General features: G+C 45.8%; 1 protein-coding gene across 1 annotated transcript in view; it reads left to right on the forward strand.

Moving 5' to 3' along the window:
- The window catches only part of PEAK1 (pseudopodium enriched atypical kinase 1), a gene marked incomplete at its 3' end in the record, with an annotated part of 54872 nt that extends 47119 nt beyond the window's left edge, over positions 1–7753 (forward strand). The window contains exon 4 of the mRNA XM_079700558.1: positions 6593–7753. Coding sequence (XP_079556684.1) covers positions 6593–7753 — 1161 coding nt within the window. The remainder of the gene's footprint in view (positions 1–6592) is intronic.
- Between the last annotated feature and the right edge of the window lie 14187 nt (positions 7754–21940).

Consider the following 21940-nt stretch of genomic DNA (forward strand, 5'->3'; position numbering starts at 1 on the left):
CCCAGAGAGCATTTATATATTAAACACTTAATCCATTTTGAATATATTTGTAACAGCATTGAGTGTGTATAGGTCTTAGCTGTGTAGCAGCAAGTAAAGCAGTACTCCTCCTGGGCAGATCAAGGAATTGAGGTCAATTGATGATCAGCCTGTATTCTTAGAGTGAGGTTGTACCAAATAATGGATATCAATTTAGAATTTGCCAGTTTTCATTCTATACTCTTTCCCGTATGGAGTTGTGCTTTTGGGTAATGTGACAAAATACCACAGATGGTATAATAGTGTGTGTGTGATATTCAGTGTTTCTCATTTTTGTCCCTCTACCATTCATTCCCTACAATATCCATCTCACTTAAAGTTCACTGAGGAACTGTAAAGTGCTTAGTGCGAGCTGGAAATGAGAATCCCTGCTGATAAAGTGGAAGTCAGCTGAAGTCATACTAGGCCGACTGGGCCCATAATAGAAAAATAAAAGCTAATGTAGAATATTTTTGAAGAGTCCTGTATTTTGTAATTATTTCTTTCTTTGGGGAAAAGAGAAAATTGAATGGAATGATGAAGAACAGTGTCGTTTTGTGCAATACAAAACCCCTGAGCCTCCAAGGCAGCCTGGACTCAGCAGACAGCCCTCATTGTTCAGATTTTACTCATTTGTGTAGTCAGGTCATGAGTGTATATTACCCAGATTTGTCAGCCATTGCCCCCTCCCCATCACCTTGCCAACTTCCATGTGTTTAGTAAAAGCTATGCATATATTCTAGCTGTTCTGAGTAAATAAGCCTTATGGCTATACCAGGTCAGATGTCACCTCTCTTAGTATTTGTGCAGACATACTGAGCATGCACTAGGTGTCTTGCTCTGTGCTGGAACCCAAAGATACAAATATCTGCTCTTAAGACAGACAAAAGAAAAATGTGATAGCTGCAATAATAGAGACCTGTACGTGAGATGCAGGTGAAACAGAAAGGAGGTTTAGGGTATATAGCACTTTCTCTCCTTGACACACATGATGCATGTGATGACTTTGAAAAAAGTAAGGGGAATCCCTCAGGCATATGAGGGGAGAAGAGGAGCCTAAATCAGAGAGAATACCTGGAGGGTAGGAGTAGGGCTCTGGCTGCATGTAGTTCAGTGTGGCAAACGTAGAAGAGGGGTGAGAAATAAGACTAGAAAGAGAGGCCAAGCCAGGACTTTATCCTGTGAAGATAATGAGGAACCACGAGGAAGTTTATCCAATTTTTTTTTTGAAAGGTAGCTCTGGTGACCACGTAGAAGGTGTGTTTGAGGGGAATCACATGAGAGGCAGGGAGACCAGTTGGAAATCTTTTGTAGTAGACCAGCAAATGATAATGGTAGCCATAGAGATGGAGAAAAGAGGATAATTTGAAAGTTATATGGGAACAAAATCAGTAGAAGTTGGTAATTGACTAGATGCAGGGAATGAAGATGGAGGAGAAATCCAGAGTGAACTTCATATCTCATCTAGATGTCGGGACAGATAACAGAGCCATTCACCAATAGAGGGCGTACTGGAAGAACAGGGAATTTGGTGGGGAAAAGTTCAGGTTTGGTTATGTTGAGTTTAAGGCATCCATCTATAGGATGGAACATACATGGAGAGAAATCAAGTAGGCTGTTGTATAGATAAGTCTGAAGCTCAGAGACAAGTTTGGATTGCAAATGTAGACATGGAAGCCAGCAGTATATCAAGAGGGCTGAAGCCATGAGCTTACTGAAGGGAGTACGTCAGTGAGAAAAGAGGATAGAGAGCAGACCCCTCAAACACCAGCATTTCAGGAAGCCTTTGGGAGGAAGGTAGAGTAAGTAAGAACAGATAATACCACTCCCCATTCAACAACTGACTTATTCCATAGCCATCCTGTTTTGCCAAATGTCCACCTTTCCCCCCCACCTCCCTACTTTGTTGCCTTAAACTGAATATCTATTCCACTCCCCAATACTGAAAGGGCAGCAAGATGTACACCCTCTTTACAGGTCCCAGGCATCGTGGGCATTCTGAAAGTGTCAGTAGCATTAGACACATAACGCTGTCTTCTCCTTCCCAGCTGCTTTTAATGAGGCTTTACAGTCAAAGCCCCCCACAGTCTACTTTTTTAAAGTTAGCTATCTAGGTTGAGATTATTATAATAAACATAAATGCTTTATAATGGCAAATTTGCCTCAAAGATATGCAGAGTAGTTGCCCTGAGCAACACAGAAAATGAGCTCCTGCACTGAAATGAATGTTTGGAATTAAACTTCTCAGGTTGTGTGTGAGGATCCATTGTCAGCTCTGTTTCCCCACTAAGATCAGGCTTGTGTTAAGTGTTGTATATTTTGTCCTGGGTCTAAGAAGTTCTCAGGAGAGATTAATTTGGCTCTGATTCTGGAAGCATTTTTTTCCCCATTTTCCAACAGATGATTTAACAGTGGTTAAGGAGTCCCCCACCCCACTGTATTTAGGGGCTCTGGCCAGATTGCTTCAGGATGCTGTGTTCCACAGATAGGAAGCTTAAGGAGCTGTCGGATACTTGTTTGAATGCACAATTGATAGGAATAAATATTTCTCCTTCCCCTTCTCTGTTCTCACTCATCTTTATTAACTGAGACAAGCACTCAGTTTCCCTCAAACCTCTGTTTTTGGGACAATGTACTGTCCACATTGGTGGGCGTGGAACTACCAGCTGGCTGACTGTCCCTTTTGATGTTCTTCTGGCTTCCTCTGGAGAAGTAGCTCTAGAAGGTGTGCCTTGTGAGTGGGCAGAGAGACAAGAGTCACTGTGCCCAGGATGGGCATCCCTTCCTGCTTGTGCTCCTCACACGAAGTGTTCCCTTTTCATGAATTAGGCATTGCCACCTTCATAGAACCAAGAACTTGTCCACAAAGAGGACCTATGGCATATTTTACAAGATTCAACCTTCACCAGCCTGGTTTTGCTCTCTTGCTGCAGTCTCCATGCAAAGGACTCAAGGATCTTGATGTTGCAGCTCCCTCTAGTGTCACTGTGGCTCAGGCTCTCCTAGGGCTTTTCTTCCCATTCAGAAAATGTACACAGTACAGTCTGTCAAAATTGGCAGTGTTTTAAATAGGCTTTCCCATACATAGTCAAAACAAATATGAGATGATTTTTCTCCCATTACAAAAGGGAATCTTACATGAAGATATAGGACCATTCCAGCTCCAGTTTTGTTCCTATTTCAAAATTTTGTGAAGCCTAGGAGTCCTGTGGAAATCATTCTTCTTGAGGAGTGGGTCTTTCAGTTCAAGCCAGCTACGCTTTGTAAGGAAGGAGTATGAATTCCTTTCAAGAAAAGTAAATAAAAATGGGAGGCCAAGAAGAAGTTACTTTGATCTCTGCTAGAGAAAATACTGGATAAGGGAAGAAGGAAAAAAAAACAACAACCAGCTAGAAGAACTCTGTCCATTTGTTCCGGAAAGAGTGGCTCGTTTTCTGAAATGACTTTTGGACTAGAAATTTATCATCTGAAGTCAGGTCATTTTGAGGTTTTTTTTTTTTTTCAAACTAAAGAAGTTATTAATATTTGAAAAATGGCTACTATGTGGTACATAGAATAACATAATACTCCTACCTAAATTAACATCATCGCAGGCTCCATAATAAAGATTTATGAGATACTCATCATATGAGAAATCCTATTATGGAAATCTCCATAGGTCTGTGTTTTGGTTGTACTGTTCTCATGGTTATGAGCCAATCAAAAGCCCTGGTATTTTGTTTTCCTCTTTCACACTCCAGTCTTCTCCCTTTCTCCTTTGCCCTTACAACTAGAGTGACCCATTATTCTCCAGCCTGTCTACATATTATAAGATGAAGAGATAATGAAGTGCTACCTCCTCAGCTTGGCTATTTAGGCAGACCATTTTCCTTCAGAGCATCCAAAATGACTGAACAATTTATCATTTCTTCTTTGTAAATCACTTTGAACTTTTATCTCAAGTTGATCTGTGAAGCTAAACATAAATTCTAGTTGTAGTATCCATGCTCTTATCTACTCACAAAGCTCTAGGATATCTTATATAAATGTGTGTGAGTATCATCTCTGCTTCTAATGCCAAACCAAAGGTGGCAAGTTTTTTTCAGTGCAACTTGGCATAGTGAAAACTACAGTTGGGCCAAACAGTTCTCTCTCTCTTAGCCTTGGGTTGGCCTGTCTTAGATCAGAACAGGCTGTTGATCTTGACTTGTTTGTCAGGGCTGACCTGGCATAGAGGTGTGAAACTTTAAGGGTCCCTCTTTAGCTGCCCTCTATGAATCCTGTGGTCAGAGAGCCTCCTTGCTGGGGCTAGTGGCTCTCAGACTCAAAAGAAAGATGCATTTTTCTATCTTGCTCTCTTTGTTTGAAAAAATATGACGATTCTATAATGCATCATTTTAACATTTACAAGTTGTTAACTGTTTTAGTCATTATGAATGTTACATTTGTACAGCTTTGTAGTTTACAGATATGCTCTACATACTTGATCTCATTTGATTCTCATAATTGCCCTGTGAAGTAGGTTTCAGTATTCTTTATATTGTCTCCTTTATTAGAAAGACTGGGACCCAGAGAAATTAAGAGAAATGCCCAAGGTTACACAGCTAGTAACGAGGCTAAACGCTAGGCCCCTCAAGTCTTTGGTGAGTGTCCTTTCTATAGGATGACAGCGAGAGTTTAACTACACAGTCTAATTCAGCCAAACTCAGTGGTATTTGATTGACTTTTCAAAGGCTGAGGAGTTGGGACCTTTGAACTTTCATTCCAGCAGGCAGTGTGATATTGAGCAAATTATTAAAACTGGAAATGGGGTTAATGGTACCATGTCGTGGATCTAACTCCCATACAACTAGGTGATGACTAGTATAGGATTTTTAAATACCTAGTGACATATAAATATGAAATATTGCCAACAGTACAGTATAGAAAGGATTCATGTTGTGATTAATGAGCATATAGGATTATATATTATACTGCATGTGCTGAGACTTTGAGAGCTTTCCAAAGATAATGCTTTCTGAAAGATATATGTTTGAACTTGAACTCAGTCTGGGGATATCTCTGTTTTAAGACCAGAAGTTTGCTTAAAGAAGAGATGCTTACTGTGCCCTCAAACTTATTAGGTAGGTGGTAGAAGACTTGAAGGAACTTGTTTTCAGACCTCCGTGTGTGTGTGTGTGCATGTGTGCATGCGTGTGTGTGTGTGGCATTGAATCACTCATATCAAGTCTCTAACTGTAATAAATATGTATAAATACAGTAAATGAGAGAGGGATGTTCCTCTCTCTTGAGACTCCTTTGCCTTTGGCCCTTTTTTTTTTTAATATCTATTTGAATGGAAATCAGAGCATGCTGCTTCTCCGAATTGAGAACCCATCAGCGTCCTCCTAAGATGTACATTTTTCTTTTTAAATAGAAGTGACTAGAAAAGCTTTTTAAAATTTGCATTTCTGTGTTACTGCAATAAACGGGCAAATGTAAACACTACAGAGCACCTGTTGCTGGGAGGCTTTGGTGTTTGTGAGATGTGGCAGCGTGCTCCTGCTGGGGAGGAAGAGTGGCAAGTGTGTACCTGGTTCCCAGGGTCGTGGAGGATCTGTCTGGACCAGACTATGATGATCTATGAACTGGTGTTGGAGACTCAGCCTTCCGTTGTCAACTTCTCATATCATATCATGAGGAGAATCCATTTAGGGGTGATTTTATTTACTTTTTGCTTTTCTAACCCTTTAAGACCAGATATACAATAGTTGTTTTAGTATGTAGAACTCTTGGCTAATGTTTTTGATCAAGCAACTCTTCCTTGATCCGTAACCACTTAAGGTCTTTTTGAGAGGCCTTATTGCTTGAATATTAGGCCTTCAGTGAGGCCTGTTAAGAGAAAGTGTAAAACTCAGACTCCTGCCATTGAAATGTTTGTTTTGCTCTGACTAGTTGAGACCAACGACTCTCTCACTCTTTCATCTCTACCCTGAGTGCCTGAGTTGTGACCATCACAATGACATTCGTTAAAAAGTTAGGAAAAGTTAGGAAAACCCACAGTTTACTTGGCCAATTGTATGTCACTCTCCTGACCAGTGATATAATAAGGTATTCTGGCCTACTTTATGAGCCATTTATTGAGCTGCTGTATAAGTCTAGGCTGTAAACCTCCACAGAAAGCGGGTGGAAAATGACTTTTTGTTGTTCAGTTTTCTAGATGAGGGGCAAGGTACAGTGGAAAGAGGAAGCTTTGGTGTTAGACAGACTTAGGTTTGCAAACTGGTGGCCCTTGGGTTTTTTTGTTTTGGTTTGTTTTGGTTTTGGTTTGTTTTTTTAATTCTTAGGTCCTCGGCCTACTTTGAAGAGCTAGTGTAAGGACTAGAGGTAATACACATGAAGTTAAGCATGTAGACACTGTTGCTGTCACTCAGCACAGGTTTGCCAAGACCCTTTCTGAAGATTCAGCTCTAACGCTGTGTCTTCACTGAAACACTGTTGCTTTTGCCACTCCAGACTCCCACCAGTCACCTTCCAGGTAACACTTCTTTACACATCATAAGCCTTATTATGAAAGTGTGCATTTTCAATTGTGTTCTTTGCTTTCTTCTTACAGATCTGTAAGAGCAAAGCTAAAGAATCGCAGCAGTATTATCACAGCTTGGCTGTCCGGCAGAGTCTGGCTGTCCATTTTAACATCCAGCAGGACTGTGGTCACTTCCTTGCTGAAGTTCCTAAACGTCTGCTTCCCTGGGAGGACCCTGATGCCCCTGAAGAAGAAGAGGATGAAATGGAAGCGACAGACGAGGTGAAAGGAGGAACTGATGGAAAAAGCCCAGAGCCCGGCTCTGAAGCAGAGTCATCCCACCAAGAAAGCCAGGCAGTCGTTAGCAGGAAGCAGAGAAGCCACGTTGTGGTCATCACCAGAGAGGTTCCCTGTCTCACCGTGGCCGACTTTGTGCGCGACTCTCTAACGCAGCATGGGAAAAGCCCTGACGTGTATGAGAGGCAAGTGTGTCTGCTGCTCTTGCAGCTGTGCTCCGGCCTGGAGCACCTCAAACCCTACCACGTCACTCACTGCGATCTGCGTCTGGAGAACCTGCTGCTTGTCCACTACCAGCCCGGGGGACCCGCCCAGGGCCTTGGGCCTGCGGAGCCCGGCCCCACCTCTTCTTGTCCCACGAGGCTCATAGTAAGCAACTTCTCTCAAGCCAAGCAGAAGAGCCATCTGGTGGACCCTGAGATCCTCCGGGACCAGTCCCGCCTCGCCCCAGAGATCATCACAGCCACCCAGTATAAAAAGTGTGATGAGTTCCAGACAGGCATCCTCATCTACGAGATGCTGCACCTGCCCAACCCCTTCGATGAGAACCCGGAGCTGAAGGAGAAGGAATATACTCGAGCAGACCTGCCTCGCATCCCACTCCGCTCCCCCTATTCCCGGGGCCTGCAGCAGCTGGCCAGCTGCCTCCTGAACCCCAACCCTTCTGAGCGACTCCTCATTTCAGGCGCCAAAGGCATCCTCCAGTGTCTGCTCTGGGGCCCCCGGGAAGGCCTCTTCCAGACTTTCACTGCCTCCCCTAGCCCAGTGCAGAGGAATGCCTTGCTCCAAAACTGGCTAGACATCAAGCGAACACTGCTCATGATCAAGTTTGCTGAGAAGTCCCTGGACAGGGAAGGTGGCGTCAGCCTGGAGGACTGGCTTTGTGCTCAGTATTTGGCTTTCGCTACTCCAGACTCCCTCAGCTGCGTCGTGAAGATCCTGCAGCCCCGTTAACGTGTCCCAGTTGCTGCTCTTACTTCATTGTCACCTTCTTCAAGTCGCTCACATACTTCCCCTTCCTCGTACTCACACAGAATTCAAGGAAAGGGGAGAGACGAGCCTTCCATCCCCATCCATGAACAGATGAGTCCACTCTGAAAGGTTGTCCTCAGCTCTAAATCCAGTGAGACGCTGAGTCTCTCTTAACTTCACAGAAAGTCAGCTGCACAAACATGCAGCTGCCTTCCATGGGAATGCCTTCCGCCCTAACTGTCCCCATAATGCAGGGAAAATGAAGACATATCCTTGAAGGGACAGCTCCTGTGGTTTGAACCCAATGAGCTGGGTCCAGTTCCTCCATAATTCTGAATATCCCCTGTCTTTTTAACACCGTGTATTTATTCTCACTAGCAATAGACAGATTTAACCAGTCCTTACCATCATCCACTAAGCTCTCACAACAGACTTTCTTCCTTTAAAGGATCAATAACTGACTCTCTTACCAGGCAGAACTGCCATCCTTAGCATCAGCCCAGTTTTGGTTCCGGGGACTGTATCCTTTGTTCCAGGAGGAGTAGAAGGACGAGGAGAGATCCCATCCTTTGGGTCATGAACCCATTTTCATTTCTATTATCGATAAGTGTGTGCACTGCATGGAGGGCGGCCCTAACAGTCTCCCCTCTGCTGCCACTGCCTGATTCTCCTTCACCTCTACTCTCTCCCCACTTGCCAATGAAGTTTCGGTTTATCGGCCACTTGTGGCCCATTACAGAGCTGACCCAAGGTGGTGTCACCAGTGCCTCAGCAGGGTGGAGTGCAGTTCAGATCTTATAAATAGCTGGCAGGACACAAGGAGATGATTTTCCTGCATGTGCAATTCTCTAGGGGCCATCAGAGGAACAGAGTTTAAAGTACTGTTCTTTGATTACTGTCAGAGCTGTCAACGTTGGCAGCCAGGGCTGCTGGTGCCCAGATCACAGTTTTCCCTCGAGCAGTAATTGGCCAGCTTCCTTCTGTCAGTAGCCAGCGTTAACTAGTCTACCAAATGCTGTAGACAACAGCCCTGCATGAAACGGCTGTCAGTGGAGCTGTAATGTCTCCTTAGAGGGCATGGCGTGGCCGGCTATTAGGATGGCCAGAAGGCAGGGGAAGAGGAGAAGGCCGCTGATGAGACTGCTGACCTCCTCCTCAGAATGCTGGCCTTTTCTAGAGAGACTGCCTCCCAATGCACAGGCACATTGCTCCTTGTGACCCTCTGAAATGGCTCTGGAGGACAGCTCCCAGGGAACTTGGATTGCTGAGGTGGGTGGCTGAGAGCTGTTCACCGTACGTGGGGTCTGTGCTCCTCCTCTATGGATATATGTGCAATTTTGGTATGTATTTTTTTTTAGCTGTATATACAATGTTTATGTTGCAACTTCACCTGAAGCAATATCTCCAGAAACCCTCCCCTTCTTCCCTTGGCACATATTTGAGCTGAGTGACGAGTGTTCCTTCCACCGGGGTGTGTGTGTGTGTGTGTGTGTGTGTGTGTGTGTGTGTGTGTGTGTGTTATTCAAAACTGTGAGTATCTGTTCTGTTTACTTCAACCTTGAAATCCCAAGAGTCACTCAGACAGTGTGAGAGTGTGTACACGTATGTACCCGTGTGTGTGCACATGCACGCTGGAAGCAGAGGCCAGGCCTCTGGGGGAGCAACCTGTGGCAGGGTTGATAGACGCGTTCTCTGCACTGGTTAGTGAGACAGCCCTGGGCCCCTCATCTACCGGCGCAGAGTTTGTTAAAGCCAAGCCTGATTGCGCAGTATTACTTAGATAGCACGTTAGTGGCCTTTTGGTAATTTCTAAACTTTTAACATTATTAACAACCTTTCATGTGATTCACCTATATCAAAGAGGATCAAGAAAGGAGAAGAATGTATTTTATTGTGCTCTTCTTTGTTTCTTTTTCTTTTTTTTTTGTAGAGAATGGGACATGTGAGGCTCCATATGGAACATGTGCCTGTCCTCCTGGCCAGCAGTACAGGTCTTCCAGGGAAGAGAGCTGGTTGGCCCACAAAGAGTCTTGTCTCCTCTGGCCAGAGTGCAAGGCTCTGCCCCTAGGAATGGCCACAAGGTGGGCATGCCGCTGCAGGCCAGCAGTCCACTCTCTCTCTCGGTGTCCTGTGACATGGCCACACCTTGCCTAGCAGGCTGGTGTTCGGTTCATCTTAGCATAGCCCATGTACACATAACTCCCTGCCCAATTATACACTGAAGTGGCAGTGCACAGACCACTGACCCTGTCAGCCAGCACGTTCCCTTAGCAGCCCCCCTCCATGGTTTGCATATTGAGACACTTTCTCAATGTCACTCTCGTGGTGCCTTGCCCATGTAAATTTGAATGTTGACTATTTAATGAGGTTTCATATTTAATGAAGAATGTTTCCTGGTCCCTCTATTTGTTCTCTAGGCATCCTCCCTCCCCCCCCCACACACACACTTTTTTTCTCTGTTTCTGTTTTGCCTTGGACCCAGTCTTCTTCATTTTAACTCTACAGTATTATAATCATGGACACCCTCCACTACCGTTATCTCCTAGCACTGGCAAACCGAGCACCTCTTCACATCAGATGTGTTTAGTACTGTTTTCATATTCAGACTTGTTAAGGGCAAAAGAGTAATGCCAACTAGTCAGAGAAGGGACTCAGGCTTCCCTGAGACAGGTGGCTAGGTTAACAGCTCTCTGAGTGAGGGCCAAGGAATGTAAGGTGGGGAGGGAAGAACGTGTTACAGGTTAGAGCAGAATAGGCAAAATAACCCTATTTCTAGGCAAGAAGTATTTACATCAGATGGTCCTCCAAATATTTTTCCAAATATGATGAAATTCAGTCAATCTCATATTATCACAAACATTTTACATTTCCATTTTAATTGTAGTAGGAACTTTGAATACATTCATCAACTGGAAAGAAATCCTGCCCTCAGACACAGACAGACAGACATACATATTTATATATATATATATATATATATATATATATATATGAGTTTTGGATTGTGACTAGTATAGCACTTTGTTTTCTCAAGTAATGTCAAGTTATTGTCTTCAATACTGATTGGATTTTTTCTCTTCTATTGAAGTTTATACTATAGATTCTTCCATTTATATTGAGAATTTGAACAATTAAGCCGCTATTGGAACTTTTCCTTAAGCCACATGAGCAAGAATAATCTCTCGTACACATTTGGGTATTAGAGAAACAGGACAATGGCTGGAGTAGCCAAGACCAAGACTGAATGTACAGCAGAGTGCCTTGTTAGCATGATAACCTCGTCTGGGAAGGAAGGGAATTAGATGTTCCACGGGAAGGACGGGGGCTGTGAGAGGGCTCTTCTGCTAGCCTGAGGAGAGCCCCTTTGGTGTACTAGTGTGATGCCCAGAAGCTAATTCATCAAGAATAACAGCAGGATGGGGAAAAGAGCAGTTGCAACATGTGGAATCAACAACAAAAGAATCGGGAAGGACGTCCACCAACCCCTAGGCTAAGTCTGAATTGGAAGCCAGGAATATGGCAGTGGGTTTCAAGTTTTGCCCTCAGAAGATAAACCAGGTGAGATATATGGGGGGCACAAGCACCCACACTCCCTAGCCTACTGATGTTGAGGGGCTAAAGTAAAACCTATTTGTTAGGATTTTAAGACTCTGAGTAACCTTTCATTGTCAGTGGGGGACAGTTGTGCTTCCAAACTCAGAATAAGCTTGTGAACTTAGAAAACTCTAAGCCAAGAGATCTGAACCTCTAGAAATATTAATGATATTTCTGGGAGTTAAACTACCTAAAATTGTATTTTAAAGTTTCCAGCATTGTAAAATTTCCATGAAAGATCTTTGGGGCCTAGTAAATGGTAGGGCATAGAAGGATTGCACTCAGCTTCCCAAATTTGAATTAAGAATACTTTGGTGCTGGGAAGTAACCTGACTTGGTTTTGCTGATAACCTGCAACTAGGATTTTTCCCTAGATGTTACCAGCAGTGATCTGAAAAAAATGCAGGCTAGTTCCAGAAATTGGGATGGACTTATTATACTGCACTATATTCCAAATGATTCTAGATGTATAAATGAAGTATGAGCATACTTTGGGGTGGGGGGGAAGGAACTTGACTCCCTGGGTTAACTCTGACATGTTTTTTATTCCCCTCACTAGTTGATAAGGATTAAAGATTCTAGTTCAGCCTAATGAGTAAACAGGATGGCTGCCCACGAAACCGGGTTATTAGTTTTACCTCATTGAAGCTCATATTCTCAAAGACCCTAAGTGCTGTGCTGAGACGAATCCAAGTGCCGCTCTTGCTGAAGTGCGCACTGCAGCCCAGCTGTCCATGCTGATGGCAGCGCTACAAGTGGGGATTCCGTTGGACTAAAAATGATGCCATAAGGGAAGCCACAAGAGGTGCAGTGCAAGATCCTAGGTAGAGATTATGCCAAAGAAATCAAGCCTTTTTGTCCTGATGCTTCTTAGGTGATGAGATTGAGTTATGACAGATGCTATGGGAGGAGAATTCACATACATTCCACATCCAGGTATTCAGCTGATAAAATAATGCATCCTCAAATAAGCACCTATTTTTTTAAAACAAGTCCATTTTGTGTATTAGGAAAAAAATGATGATGATGATGATGATGATGAAGAAAACCTTGCACAGATTATAAAGTTCCCCAGTATTTAAGGAGAAGGAACTGTTTCCTCTCTCGTTGACATGGTTGTGACTACTGCCCAAATTTCAGCTTGGGAACATCATATCCACGTGATACTGAGAGCTGAGGAATATTTTTAAAGAGATATGGTAGTTTCCATAGGTTTGTTTAAAGAACTCTTGGGAAATTTCTTAACAAATTGTAATATTTTTTTATAAACCTTCCTACTGAGGTGTTTATCACTCAGCATCACCACCATTTAATATTTATAAGTGCCCAGAATGTACAAGGTGCTATACAGCTGTTAAACACCCCCCTCTCTGCAGCTGTTTGAAATTAGAGTAGGTTTTTGCGTCAGCCACTGCTAGAAGCTTTCCCCACCTGGGTGGGCGGCAGGGGCTTGCATCCGGACATCCCATCGCATGTTTCCCACTCCAGAGAGCCTCCGCGTTTATTCCAGCTTCTCACCTTTACCTACCCATTTGCCTCCATGTTTGTTGTTGTTTTTTTTTAATCCAGAAAGTTTCAGGGAATCCAAAGAGGTCGGACATTTTCTAACCTAGCAGAAGTACAGAGTCATATATTTTGCTACAAATATTATATTATGGAAAATCCACTTTGCCCGTGTAGTGTGTGGAAAGTATGTGTGTGTCCGCACTCATGATAACTTGAATGTTGAACCAGTCCTATGGCTTCAGGGTAGCATTTTTGAAAGATAAACCACACTGCTTCAGGAAACTTGCTCCAAATACTACTTGGTTATCCCTTCCCTTAGCAGATGTGTGAACACACTGGGATGGGATTTTTCTGTTGATGATATGCCGGGCATTTTGGCGTGAGATGAGGGCAGAAGCCAGGTGTGGTCCTTCTCAGTGATTTGAATCATGGCAGCCCTCATTCCACTCTCTCTTTCATTCCCCATGGCTCTGCCCATGCTCTCTTTTTGAAAATCTTGTTTCTTTTGCTCTTTCCTGGAGCTTCACCTCTACTTAACATGTTTTGGAGTTGTATAAACCTACCAATGAAAGGTCCCCTCTGTCACCAGGTGGCGCCGCCCTTTGGTTTGCTGTGGTACTTTGCTGTGTTCTCTGTGGCATCATGTTACTGTGTAAATAAATTCATTTTCATATACACTAAAAACCGGACGAGCGCTTGTCCTTTCCGCAGCTCTCCCACACTGACGTGCTGCGGGGGAGGGGGAGTTTGGTTGCAGACATGGTTACCTCTTAAATCCCAGGATGCGTGCCCTCTTGAATGCTCCTCCCTGCTGACCTGGACTATATTTCGATTCGTTCCCTCCCTAAACTGAGAAAACGAGGCATGGAAGGGAACAAGAAGGCCTTCAGCTTTCCCCCAGAGCTCAGAGGGCTGCGGGTTTGCTGTGTCAGATCGCCCCCTGGTGACCAGTCACCATATAGACTTCCTGGGTTTGTACAGTTAGATGTTTGAGAGGTTTGGTTAGCTGGCTGTGGCTGAGCCTCTGAGTGGCCATCTCAGAGCTCTGCAGACAATATGAGCAAGGCAGGGCCTTGTACAATATCGTCTGCTACAGAATCCAAATCGTTTGCCTGTTCCTAAAGGTACACGGTCACACACACTGTCCTCACAAAGGCAGACAAGCTAATGTGCAGACACTTCAGGAGCAGAGAGAGGAGGCCACCGGGCTCAGGCAGGACGAGTCGGCAGTGGGCAGTGGCAGTGACAGCTGGCACGTTATTGGAGTAGAATGAATGAAAGTGCAAACATGAGCTCTAAACAGTGGGCACTGTCTCCAGCCCAGTATTTCTGCTTCTCTCCACTAGCAAGCACTCTGGAATTTTCAGACATGGTATTTAAGGGATATTCCAGAAAACTGATTGCCATACTCAAGTTTTATGTTGCTGAAGAGGCAACACCCATATTGATGTGGGCCTCAGAGCTCTCTCTGTTGCCTGGGCCTAGGAGGAAGGGTCAGCAACAAAACTGAGAGACGACCCCCAGGGACACGGGCTCTGCTTGCTGGAGAGGAGCCGGGGAGCTAGCCTTCCTCGTTCTGAGCACAGCACACTGGCTTCTGGAGGAAGAGAACTAAAGACAAAGACAGACAGCTGGAGCTGTCCCAGGGATGGAGCACACTAGGCTTGGGTTGCTGTCTAATGCTCTGCCGGTGAGTGGCCAACCGGGGCCCCTGAAAAGATACAAGCTTGGATGGTGGGACCAGTTCAGGGTTGCCCAAGCCTGACTCCAAGTGAGGTGGAGCAGGGTCATCAATAGGATCACTTTGTCCTTTGGTATAACTGGAGACAGATCCTATTTCCCCTCCTTCGCCTTGCACAGCATGGGATCCATTCCTAGGAATTCCGTTAGTGGGCCCTCAGGAAGACCACTCTTCCCTTTTGATTCTGGGTTGTCCAGAGGTGATGGGCCACTGACATTTGAGTAGGGCCTTTGGCTTCTTACATGCCTGAGAACTGACTTCTTTCAATGCAGACCACAAAGAATCTTGAGTTCTTTCCTACCTGGAATTAAGTGGTACGAGAAGCTCTCTGGGTGCCTGGCACTGAGTGTACACCCTCTGCTTCGGGAGCTCTTGCTGCTTTCCAAGACCTAGCAAATTATGCTTCCTTTTAAGTGAGCCTGTGCTCTACAAGGGAAAGAACTTCATTAGTGCCTCAGGAGCCAAGAACTGCAGTTGGCAGATCACAGGTTGCCAGTAAGAGCAGGTCGAGGTAATTAACAGCTGAAACTTAAAAATTGGATTGCATACGGGGTTGGAGGTGGGGGGGGTGAGTAGGGAGTTGGCTGCCAAGGTCCAGTTCTCTCAAACTTGCAAACCTCTGAGTGGAAACAGGCTGCCTGGGTATAACCCCTGATGATCTGGAGATAACAGATAACTCTCCGCACACACATATCCCAACCAACTATTCCCTTACCCTCTGGAAGGTACATGGAAGCAACCAAAAGGCTGAGCCTTACTGGTCACCAGTCCCAGTTTGAGAATCCAAACAGGGCTACTGGGTGCTGGGGAATGTGCTCGGTGAGGGGGACCCGGGGCCCCAGGAGTAGAGGGGCTCCGAATCTCTGTCAGGGGGGCAGAGCTCTCAGCTCTCTGAGTCCATCACCTCCACCACCCATTGCCCAGCAGCCCACACCTGGGCTGGAGTCTTGGAACCAGGGGTCAGAAGTCAGGCAGAGTGAAAACCTGCAAGGCCATGGCTCCTCATCAGCTCTTCCTCTCCCCACAAGCGCCTCTCCTCCCTGCACCTCCCTCCCCCACACACCCAGGGGCACATCCGAAAACACCCTAACCCTGCCGCCATGGCCATCCCAGGCCAGGCCACTCAGGCTCTCACGATGCTGAGGATAGAGCCCCACTGTGGGTGTCAGGCTCTGCAGGCCTCTTTCCCTCAGGCTCTGAGTGGCTCAGCGTCCCCCACACTGACGTACCTCTGCCTCCTGACCGTGGGCCTCCTCCAGGTCAGGGCAGCCGGCCTTTCCCCCACGCTCTGTGGCCTAGGCGCTGCTCAGAGAGGCCCTGGCCTGCCGCCGGTGGGAGTGTCAACACTACCAAAGGTGAGAGTGTGCTTCATCCCCACAACCTTCCAAGGAAATGGCTCCATTCTGCCCATTTTCACTCAACTAATCAGACTCAGGGTATGAACCCAGATCTGTGTGCCTTCTTGTCAGTGCTCTTTCCTAGGAACGCAAAGGAGAGCAAGGGAGAGCTTCTTAGGGTTGAACTAGCTTCATTTTATCTTCACAACAACCCTATGAGGTAGGTTCTAGAATTATCCCCATTTTACCCATGAGAAGACAAGCCAGAGAGGTTTTGTTTGCCCCAAATCCCTAGTGAGGGAACTAGCATTTGTCCTCAAGACGGTCCGGCTCCTCCTCCCAGCTTCCCGGAGCTCATGGCCTTCCTCCCTCACCCCCTGCTGTCGCCCCAGAATCATCAGTGGCTTCCTGGTGCCCAGAGAAGACAACCCAATTGCAGAGCCTGAATCCAGCCACCCGGTCATGCTTACTGCTGACCAGACCCCCAGGCCCTGCTTAGGCTGGCCTCCTTGCTGCTCGTCAAACACACCTGGAGATTTCCCTGCCCACAGGGTTCTTGTCCTTTTTCCTCCCCATTCTTCAGGGCCCCATTCAGCCAAGAAGCTGTTGGGGTGACTCCAACTGGAAGTGTTCCCTCAGCTATCTGCAATCGCCAACTTGCGCCTCAGACTCAGCTCTTGGCCTGGTGTGTGTCCTGCCTCCTGCCTCCTGCCTCCGCTCTGTCCTCCCATCTCTCTCCTCAAGAGTCTGAGCGAGACTCGCAGGAGGGGCAGGGGCAGAACTGCGGCCCATGGGTCCTGGGCCGGCCTTCCCCGCTGCCCATCCTCACTCCAGCCCTCTGACCCCCATTCTACACGTGAGGAGATTGAAACTCAGAGTGAGTATGAAACTTGTCCAAATAAAGACACAGACGTAGAGAATGGACTTGAGGACACAGGGAGGGGGAAGGGGAAGCTGGGACGAAGTGAGAGAGTGGCATGGACATATATACACTATCAAGTGTAAAATAGATAGCTAGTGGGAAGCAGCTACATAGCACAGGGAGATCTGCTCGGTGCTTTGCGACCACCTAGAGGGGTGGGAGAGGGAGGGTGGGAGGGAGACACAAGAGGGAGGGGATGTGGGGATGTATGTATATGTATGGCTGATTCACTTTGTTATACAGCAGAAACTAACACAACATTGTAAAGCAATTATACTCCAATAAAGATGTTAAAAAAAAAAAAAAAGAAAAACTTGTCCAAGGCTGCACAGCTGGTAAGTAGTAGGGCTGAGATTCGAGCCCAGCCTGGCTCACTCAGAAGCCAGTTCTCTTCCCCACCACGTCACAAGTCTGCTAGCCTGTTTCTATGCCAATGTATAATTCTGGGTCCTAGGGTCATTCACGCCAACCGTGACAGACTGGGGCAGCCTAGGAAGGCTTCCTGAAGCAAGCAGAGTGGGGATGGGGAAGGGGACAAATCCAGAAATGGCCTGCCAGGCTGAGCAGTCAGATCCTGGCTCCTTCTATAAGGAGCTGGCCAGGAACGGGGTGTCTGATGAGGAGAGGGAGGTACTGGCTGCCTGTGGAAGCTTCCCACTCAAGAGGCCCCGGAGCAGACTTGCCTCCCCCCACCCCACCTCTGCAGGTGGAGAGGGGCAAAGTTTGCCAAGCAAGTAAACCCCAGTTTCACCCACCCAGCAGGTGCCTACCATGGGGGCCTCCTAGGACTGCTTCTGGGACAAAAAAAGGCAACTGAGTGACCATCAGCCACCATAGAGGTAACTGGCCAATTTGGCAACTTTCTTTTCCTGTGTGTGTGGGAAGCAAAGGGGTGGGCGGGAATCTACCTTCCATTCCTCCACCCTCTCCATTCCCCCCATGCCATGGTGATCTAGATGGTAAAGTGCTCAACCCCTTGCCCCATTTTTGTGCAAATATACACAAAACATACACACACACCTGTACAATGTGTACAATATTCTTCAAATTGCTTTCCTCACTTAACTCACTTAAGGGCTGACCCAATAGACATCACAATCATGGCACTTTTCAAAAGACAGCTTCTCTCACTAAAAATGACAGTATTATATAACATACATATATGTAAATTTATTATTCTTCTTATCATTTCTGTTTCTCTGGGCATCTAGTCACATTCTTGTAGGGATGGGTAAACAAAGAAGTACGAGAAACTACAAAACTCTCCCAAGAATTATAGTAGAAGATGCACAGATAGAGAGATGAGCCCCCAGGTTGGGTAGAAAGACAATGTATCTCCTCAAATATTTCAATGAAATTTGAATCTTAAACCTCAGTGGGTTGTTGTTGTTGTTTTGACCTTTACAGAATGGTTCTCAGAGTCACTTGGAAGAATGAATAGGTGAAAGAAACCCAGGAATTGTTGAAATTGAGAGGCTGTTTAAGTATATGAAAAAGCTATGATCAATAAAACAGTGTGATACAGATACAAGAAAAAAAGGTCAGTGTAATGGGATAGGTAACTTAAAAACAAAGCTTATTATCTACAAAAATGCAATATAGGATCAGTCAGACATTACCATATGGAAGGGAAAGAAAGTCTTATCCAATAAGATGTGCTGGTACAATCAGTTAGCTATTTGGAAAATAATCTGCACTCTGTAAACTCAAATAAATCCAAGCAGATCAAACAAGGAGCTACATGGCACAAAGGAGAGAAAAAAGAAAAGAAACCCTAAGAACTAGAAAGAAAGCTAAGTCAATACCTGTTTTATCTGCTGTTGATAAAGGATTTTCTAACTTATAAAGCAACAAAAGGCACCTGAAAGGGAAAGATCAATAGGTTTGACTACATAAAGATGATAAACCTTCGTCCACTGAAAACATTAGAAACAAAATTGAAAAGTAAATAACCAGCCAGGAAAACCATTTCAACAAATATAATGGGCATAGGGTTAAAATCCTGTTATAAAGAGCTTATACACATCATTAAGAACATAAAATGCCAATAGAGAGATGAGAACAGACAAGTCATAGAAGAATCCAAATGCTTAAACTTTCTAGAAATAAGAGAAATGAAAAACTAAGAGGGCATACCTAAAAACCATTTTAATAGCTTTTTCTGATTATAAAAGTGATGTCCGTTTACAGTAGAAAATCGAAAATAAAGTTGACCCACTAGGTCACCACCCAGAAGTGACCATCACTAACGTTTGCTATATATCCCGCAAGTGTTGTTTCCTCCGCCTTTTTCTTTTTTAGTTAGGATCCTATTTTTGGCCTCCCATTTTCTGCCTATCAAGTTAACAGAGCTCTTTTTAAAGCTTCTACTCAATGCTGGTGACTGTATAAAGTTCAGACAATGTAGGTGCAATTGAATTAGATGAGAAGGGGCTTAATTCATACTGTCCTTTCTCTGAGGCCACAGCTGAGCAGGGATGTTGGGCAAGGTGTGACGCCAGGAGACAGGGTGGATGTAGAGATTTCAGTCTCCAAGATCAGAGCACCAGAGTCTCCAGGGGGCTTTTCAAAAGGACAGACTCTGGGGTCCCACCCAAGTCCAATGACAGAGGCCTCCCTCCCCCGGCCCCCCCGCCGAGTCCCACAGTTATTCTGAGCTTGCCGGGGGCCTCTCTGCCCTGAGTCTGGCTGCCCAGGTTTGGATCCAGGGTTCACCTCTAACTAACCGTGATCCTCAGGCACACTTTGAGCCTGGGTTTCGATGGAGAGTTCTAACTTGCAGGGTTGTTGTGAGGATTAAAGGACGTAGTCCAACAAATGTGTTTAGCCCTCTGCCTGGCAATAGTATGTGCTCAGATATTGTCAGCTCCAAAGGATGAACTCCAAGTATTTGCTTTCTGTTTTTATAACTAAGGACCCATCAAGGGATTTTTGCTGAACAAAGGCACTATGAATTCAAATCTCTGCCTCATGAAAGTCAGAAAACTGCTTGCAACTTTCAAATGGCAGTTTCTCCAGCTTTGCAAATATCTCCTGGCTAAGTTTCAGAAAGCCCTGCTAACAGTCCTTTCTCTAAACACTTCCTACCTGCCCAAGGTGACACAGGCAGAAAGGGGCTCAGGCCCCTGAATCCAAGCCTGCCCCTTAATTCCTTACCTTACCCAAGCTTGATCCTTTAAGGGGAAGGGTGTGCCAGACACAGCACTGAGCTGGCAGGAGGGAAGGGGGCTGAAGCAGGAAGTGGGGGTGAGGAGGAAGGCAGCTGTGGGCAGCTCCTCTGGCTCTGGGCCTGCTTGATCACTAGAGCGTTGCTGTCCAGGAGCATCCCCTCTCTCTTGACGAGGGGTTCGGCCAAGCCCTCCCCGGCCCCACCTGCCCTGTCCTCACCTTTCCACAGAGCCACATCAGGGCTGTCATTTCGGCTCCCTCACGAATGACACTGGGCCCTGGCATAATAAATGCTCCAGTCGAATGTACTTTATTTTGGGGAAAGTCATTAAACCGCTTTTGTGGAAACATTTTAATTGAATTAGATTATTTTCTGATTGTAATAAATGTTAATTAATTGAGAGGGCCTGGTGTCCTTGGATCTAGCTGGCTTCTCTTGGTTTAATTAGGAGGATAGTGCAGACTTACTTCCTTTTGTCATAAGTCAGAGGTTTAAATTTATCTTTTGTGCTAATAAAGTGATCAGGCGGGTGCAAGGAGCAGATTATTTCTTATGTATGAAATTTAACAGCCTGCTTCATTCACAAGCCCCTGCTTGGCATCAGCAGGGCATGACCCAGTTCTCTTGTCTTGGCTTAATGAGGTTTATCCATTTCTTGGGGGAAAAGAAAGAAATACTAAGTTCTGCAAACATCCTTGTGTTTCCTGAGAATGCTAGTCACCAGATTCCAGGGGAATGAAGTTGCTGGTTCCCGTGGGCACAGCTGACCAGAGAAGCAGGTGGTCTACGAGGCATGGAGACCCCCCAAACGTTTTGTCCACCCCTAGAGTAGGCAGGCAGACCTGGGAAGTTCCAGAAATTCAAAACAGCCCAGAGACTCTAGCAGCTTCCTCATTATAGAGATGCTGAAACTGCAGCCCAGAGAGGGAAAGGGCATGACCAAGGCCACACACTGTGGCCCTGATCTAGTGACATCTATAGCTCATGGAGTCTTTGACTAATAACAAATTCAGTTTGGGTCAACTAAAACTGACACGAGCCAGACCCTGGATTAGGGGTGAGGGTGGAGATAGGTCCAAAGGAGGTTGCACAATGGTAACGATTATGTAAACTGGGTGACAACAGAGCGGTCCACACAACATAAAAGGCAGCATAAAAGACCAGGCATATTGTCTCAGACTTGTTGGAGAGGAAGGGTGGTCTGGAAGCCTTCAAGATGAGGCGTGCCAGCACTAGATTTTGAAGGATAAAAGGGAGTTCACCAGGTGGACAAAGTGGGGAGAAGGGCATTCCAGACAGAGGAATGTCTGCAAGTGCAAAGCCAAGTTTATTCTGGCATGTTCTGGCAAACACGTGAGAGTCACAGGAGGCTCCCAGAGGCTCAGATTTGCACTGGAGGAAAATTCCTCCATTTGAAAATCCCTGCCATTTGAAAGCTGCAAACTGCTGCAGTAGAGGAGGGTCCAGACGGGGAATCTATGGGCAGGGAGAACCTGCCCATAAGGTGAGGGAGGCTGGGAGCCCCTCAGCTCAGCTCATTGCCATAGAGGTGGAAGAGCAGGACCAGGTCCTGAAATATTTAGGAAGTAGAGTCAGCGTTTCCTGGCTTGGTCAGGTGTCCCGAGGAAACCCTGGGAAGGAGCAGGTGAGGAGGAAGGGAGGGGTGACACCTTCCCTTTTGGACAAGCTCCTTGGCACCTTGGAGCCAAGTTGTTGTTGAATGGTGGTTGTTCTTCCTCTGAATAGTTCTGCGAGGTGCTAAGACTTGCAATAGCAGCAATAGCTCACCTCTAGCAGCTTTCTTCAGCCGGATACCATTACATGTGCTTTGCCTGTGTGCTGCATTCCACCTTCAGTATAGCCCTGTGAGGTGGCTCCTGTTCTTACCCTATTTCACCAG

This window comes from Hyperoodon ampullatus (genome assembly GCF_949752795.1).
Source record: "Hyperoodon ampullatus genome assembly, chromosome: 3".
NCBI classification, from domain to species: domain Eukaryota; kingdom Metazoa; phylum Chordata; class Mammalia; order Artiodactyla; family Ziphiidae; genus Hyperoodon; species Hyperoodon ampullatus.